The 6,000-nt window shown below is 59.2% G+C and overlaps 1 protein-coding gene across 3 annotated transcripts in view; it reads left to right on the top strand.

The window, feature by feature from the left end:
* Positions 1-109: 109 nt before the first annotated feature.
* Positions 110-6,000, top strand: part of LAMA5 (laminin subunit alpha 5) — a 91,559-nt gene continuing 85,668 nt past the window's right edge. For all 3 annotated transcript variants that reach the window (XM_085314154.1, XM_085314153.1, XM_085314152.1), the window contains exon 1: positions 110-570. In XM_085314154.1, coding sequence (XP_085170280.1) covers positions 154-570 — 417 coding nt within the window. In that variant the 5' untranslated portion in view covers positions 110-153. The remainder of the gene's footprint in view (positions 571-6,000) is intronic.

The following is a 6,000-nucleotide window of genomic DNA, read 5'->3' as shown; positions in this document are numbered from 1 at the left end:
CCGCCGCTCGGGCCGAAACCGCCTCCTCTCCGGAGGCGGCCGCGCCTTCACGTCACTTCCGTCCCACGGCAGCGCCTCCTCCCCGCCCCGCCGCGGGCACAAGGCGCTCGCCGGGGCCGGGGCAGCGGCCGGGACCGGGACCGGGGGAGGCAGATGCCGAGGCCGCGGCGCGCCGAGCCCCCCGCGGCGGCGGCGGGGGGGCAGCTCCTGACTTCCTCCCCTCCCTCCCCTTCCTCCTCCTCCTCCTCCTCCTCGCCCCGGCGTGCAGCACCGGTGAAGATGGCGAGGGCGGCGGAGCGCGGCCGGGGCGGTGCGTGGCTGCTGCCGCCGCTGCTGCTGCTGCTGCTGCCGGCGCTGCCCGCCGCCGGCGCCCGCCCGCCCGCCGCGCTGCCCGGCGGCGTGAACGGGCACAGCCTGCACCCGCCCTACTTCAACCTGGCCGAGGGCGCCCGCATCGCCGCCACCGCCACCTGCGGCGAGGAGGCGGCGGGCGGCCGCGCCGTGCGCGACCTCTACTGCAAGCTGGTCGGCGGCCCGGTGGCGGGCGGGGACCCCAACCAGACCATCCAGGTAGGGGCCGCCGCGCCGGGGGGCGTGGGGGGAGGCACGGACGGACACCCGGACACCCCCCCCCTCCCCCGGGGCCGCCTCCCTGCCCGGGGTGGGGGGCGAGGGGAGGCCGCGGGCCGACGGCGCGCACGGTGCCCGCGGCGCCGGGAGCCGCGCGTCCTCCCTACACCGGGCCGTCGGGGCGCTGAGCCGGTGCTGCGCGCCTCGGCCGGCCGGGCGGTGGGCAAACGGGGCCGCGTCTCGCGGTAAACGGGTCTTAACGCGGGCGGCCGCTGCCCGTTCCGCGGGGCGCTGGGGGCAGCTGAAGGGTTAGAGGAGGGAGAAGGTTGAGAGCGTTTTGTAAGTGGGCGTCGAGTGACTTTTCCCCGGGGTCCCATGCGAAGCGGACCCCAGGGGGGCGGGAACGCAGATGGTGAGAACCGCTGGGCGCTTTAACAGCTCCGACCTCCCCCGAAAAGAGGGAAGGACCGTTGCAAAAGGACTTGTAAAATGCTACTCTTAGTTGTAGGAACCGCAGACCCTCTGCCCACCCCGCAGAGCAGCCGAGTGGGGAGAGGCTCTGACCTGAAGCGCTCTTGCCGCCTGGAGAAGCGTGCCGTGCCGTGCCATGCTGTGCCRTGCTGCGCCGCGATCAGGCAGCCGCCGCGCGCCGGTGCTTTCTGCGAGGTTCACGGCGCCGGTTCACCTGTCGCAGCAGAGCAATAGGGCTGTGCGTGTTGTAGGTGCTAGTGAGGAGCAGAGGAGCAGGGAAGACGCTTGCCTTYGCAGACCAAGCCTTTCTTGGCCTTTCAGCAGGGGTGGCTTAGTTTTAAGGTTAGCTTCAGAAGCATTTCTCGTCTCCTGGCCGCGCTGTCCTGAGGCGGTGTCACCCTCTGCAGATTTCTGCCTACTGAGACGGGGAGGTTTGCCCTGTTAGTAGTAGAAGTTGTTGAAGATGTCGCGCGGTGGGGGAGCCGACACAGTGCTCTCTGAGATTTTCCACCTTTTAAAATTAACTGAGCTGTTTCAATTTGCTACACTGTAAAATAATGTAACCTGAAAAAGCTTTGCTTCAAGTAGTAGTAGCAGGAGACTAGAGTGACCTGGTTGTTGCATCCAGTGATGTACATTAGTTTTCATATTAAAATGTAGTAAGGAAGGGCAAAGTAGCTGCTGCTATGTGCAGTCACAAACAAATGGAAGTGATCTGCCAAGCGAAAGGAGTAGCATGGGACTGCTCAGGAAAGCTGGCAAGCGCGGGCGTGCGTTGCTCGCTCCGCTCCCGTTGGCCTGCSCGCCAAGCGGCGCGGAGCACGCCGGCGGCGCGCAGCACGCACGCAGGCGGTGCGCGTGCGGCCCGGCCCTGGAGCGCGGCCCCGGGCTCCAGCGCGGCTCCGCTGCCCACAGCGGCCTCGCTCGCTCTGAAAGCGTTGCAGAAATCCCTTTGTGGCGGCTCTTTTCCGTGACCGCGGGGCAGCACCAGGAGGGAGAGGAGGAAGCCGGAGGTCAGAGGTCCCGGCYGATCCCCGCTAGCGCTTTCGGCACCCCCCCGGGGACAAAAGCGCCCGGGGAGGTGGCGGGAAGCGTTCGATTTGCGCAGGCTCAGGTGGCAGTAACGAGCCCCACGYGTTTGCTGCCTCCCGCGGGCTCCGGTGCCTTCCCCACCCCGTTGCCCGCGCCGTGCTGCTGGCGCGCGGTGCAGCAGCCTCGGGGCGGGAAGCCTGGAGCAACGCTGCTCGGGGCTTCGGCGAGCGCTCCAGGGGCTGGGGGGCGAAGCGGGCTCGCCTGGTTAAAGGCCTGGGGTAAGCGTTGGTACAACCGTCTAATCGATGAGTTCAGGCAGTTCTCTCGTTTTCTGCTGGTTTTAGGTGGACGTTGTGGCTGCCTTTCAGAAAAGGGAGTCCGTAGACTTTAAAACGTGATGTTCTTAAAACGCAGAGGATGGTTAAGTCTGGAGTGACGCCGCCCTGCAGACGCCTGCCGCGTCCCTGGCGCGGCTCGTGGGAAGGCTCTGAACCTTCTCAAGGAGTTTCCGTCGCTTTGTTCGAGGCTCTTGGGCAGAAGAGAGCGAACCCAGGCGCAGGAGGCCTTGCGGCCCGCGCAGACGCGGCGCCCGTCGACGCGGCGGCGAGACGAGAGCGCCGCGCGCAGAGGTTTGCTTGCCTCGTGCCGCTCGCTAAGCAGCGTTGGGCGATCGCGCTGTAACGAACGGCSTGCTTGACTCGTATGGGGGACTTGAGGCAAAAGGGAGACTAGAGGCTGATTTTTCYTTTTTTCTGATTAAGCTTATGCTGAAGATGCTTGTGGCTGGCTGGCTTCTGACGTGGATTTAGAATTTAGAAAAGTGCGACACGGCTCGCTGCTCTCCCGTTTTTGTTTAATCCTGCCTTCATCTGAGTCCTGCTGCTGCARAACACTCGTCCCTGCGTTCAATCGCCCCGTTGAGCTCACGTTCGCCCGAGCAGCGGCAGAGCTTTCCAGGGGCCTTTTCCTCTCGCTGCTCCAGGGGTCTGTGGCAGATGAGGTCTGAATTTCTTCTTTGCCTGAATGTCTGTGAATTAAGTGGCATTTTCTTTTGACTTCCTCTAGTCGTAAGTGACCGGTGGCACTTTTGGCCCTGTGTTTCTTTATCCTGCACCTTGGCTCTCGGGCTTTGCGCAGTTGGAATTTCTGATGATTTGGGTAACCGGCTGAAATGGGACGTTTGCGGCTGTTCCTATCTGTCCCTGTCCTGTCTGTGTTTACATACATGAAAGCATTTGAAATCGGGGGTCTTGCCTGCAGCAGAAAATGAGCAATTTTTAGAACAAGTTAGTTGCCTGCAGGAAAGACACCTAGGGAGATGACACCTGCCCAACCTTGTGTGAGCAACCACTTGATTTGCGAGGACAGCTCTGCTAATAGTTTACAAACGCGGACTTTCTGCTCCTGAAATATTGCTTTTCATCCCTCTGTTTCCTGCCCTGTTTACCTTATCCCAAACAGCCAGGGCTGGATCATGCTCCCTGTGGTTTTCCAATAAATTAGGTGAGGAGAACCGGTGCTGGGTCATGGCAAGGCCAGATAAAGCAGGACAAAGCCATCTGCTCTGGCCGAGGCGAGCCGTGCCGGCAGGGTGCCGGGCTGGTCTTTATGCTCCTGGGAAATCTCGGCGTTCCTGCGGCGGGGCGGGAGCGGGATCAGGGCTCCGGAGGCTCTCCTCCCCTTCAAACCTCCTCCTTATCGCTCTCCCTTTGCCGTTTGCTCCGATAGCGGCGGTATCAGGTTCTCTGTGCTCCCGTGCCACTTCCTCGCACTTCTTAAGCTCTTTCTTTGGCTGACCCACGTGGTGCCCGCTGCTCTGCTGCTCCGGGAACGCGCTGTCTCTAAGCCGGCAGCTCCGAGACGCGGTGGCATTTTCRTTAAACTCCACTGCTGATGTCGGAGCTTCCCTCTGCGCCGCAGCGATCCGAAGCGCTGCGCAGGAGAGTGAGCAGCTCTAGAAGACGAGCAGCTGGAAATGGCTCTGGTCGTGCCTAGGCTCGGCTCTAGTGAGACCTCTGCCTGCCTCCGGAGCCGGTACATCCGCGCCCTGTAACAGCGAGCTGCCGACCTGCTCCCGGTCGCGATGGTTGGCACGCGCAGGCGGCGCGGCGCCGGCGAGGGAAGCGGCGGTGTTGCAAACGCGGGTAGCTCATCCTCGCTTTTAGTCCCGTCCCRTTAAACTTGAAATGCCCGTTGCATGTCGACGTGAACTTTGGTTCAAAATTGTTTTTAATTCTGTAGCAAAAATTTGAAGTGGGAAAGCATTTAATTTTATTGTTATTTATCCCCATTTTGGAATCTCACCTTCTTCCCCCCCCCCCCCAAAGATCTGTATAGTGCAGTAGAAATCTCCATACAACCTGTTGCGCCGGTTCCCTTTAAACACTTGCTCTTCAGCAGGTCAGTTTTATTTGGTGAAAGTCTCCTCTTCAAAGCGCTTTTCGCTGGGCTGTGTCCTGACCCTCTCAGTGCAGCAGGAGCTCACGCGTGGGCAGGGGGGTTATACCAGATGGTTTCAGCTGTCTCATGTACTGTCCTGTCTGCTATTTTCATATCTTTAGYCAAGTTAATTAAAAGGTGTGCTTGTTTGGAACAATTTATGTTGCATAATTGCCTGCAAATAACATACGGCCGGGCTGTGGGGAAGAATGCTGTGAATTCTCCATGTCCTGCAGGACTGAGATCCCCTCCAGTGTCTGGGGCATCTGGAAAATCRCAAACGAGTGCTCTGCAGGATCTGTATCTTGCTTCAGCCCTTGTGGGGGTGCAGCTGGAGCAAYGGGGAGTAGACTGCCCGGTCCAAGACCACGGCCTGGGACAGGCAGGGGCGGCTGGCTTGCYTGGGGGATAGCGGCATCTTTTAAAGGAAAACTGCCTGTAGCAGAGTTCCCTTGTGGGATGCTCGTAGCAGCAATTCAAGTGGCAGAACAGAGGCTCCACAGAACACACACCTTGACAAATTTCAGGGATATTTGCAGGCTGTATTAGGAGTTGGTAAAATCCATCTGTGGATTAAACGGGAAAGACAGAATTAGCTGTAGCAGCTCGGGTCTTTGTCTGATCCTGCCAGGGAGGTGCTGCTAAAGTTGCAGAGCTGTTTTCTCTGGCAGCGTGTCCAGGGAGCTGACAAAGCAGCCCGCACCACCAAAGCAAGGCAGAAAGGATCTTGTGAGTTTGCTTGCAGCTAGGTGCCTGCGCTGCTGACAGTAGGGGCTGTCCGTTTCTGGCCYCGCATTGTAGCATCACCAGCAAAAAGGGACTTGGCTGCTAGACTAYTAAGCATGAAAATGTAGTTGAAAGGACTATACTTGTGAAATGAATAGGCTGACAAGCACTGGAGGGCTACGAGTTGAATAGAAGAACTGCCAGTCTGCATCCATTCCAGCCAGGGAATGGTCAGGATCTGGCTCGGGATCTCTGGGGTATCTGCAAGGCTGGCAGCCTCCGTGGAAAAGCTGAAGGCTGCTGGCCCTGAGGCTCAGGCCGCTCGCTCCCGGCAGCAGCACAGCCTCTTACCTTGGGGTCAGCACAGAGGGGGCTTGGGCTCCCTGCTGCCCACTCATTTGCATCAGGCAGTCACTTTCTGTCCAGGCCCCTCTACCCCAACGCTTGGTGCATATCTGAGATACAGAAGGGCAGCCCAAATTCTACATCAGCTGGGTAGGGGTATTTTTTTTTCTTTTTTTCCCTCTCTGAGCTCTTTCCTATTTCATTTTCAGTCCCTGCTCTAAGTTTATGAAAAGTTTATGTACCAGTTTGCACCATCAGGTTTGGATCCTGCATTTTCTGAATTGCTCTGGTACCTACCTGCTTTGTGTCTGTATGTTCCTGATAGAATTTGTTCTCACCTAGATAGTCAGACTCTTTCTCCTTGTACTCACAGGTGCAGATTGGACGGTACCACTGCTTTGGTGGTGTTTTTCTGTC

Source organism: Rhea americana, unplaced genomic scaffold, assembly GCF_003343005.1.
Source record: "Rhea americana isolate MKP2758 unplaced genomic scaffold, rheAme1 scaffold_4, whole genome shotgun sequence".
Classification (NCBI taxonomy): domain Eukaryota; kingdom Metazoa; phylum Chordata; class Aves; order Rheiformes; family Rheidae; genus Rhea; species Rhea americana.
The sequence above is the reverse complement of the archived record's forward strand: the minus strand, read 5'-3'. Positions and strand labels throughout refer to the sequence as shown.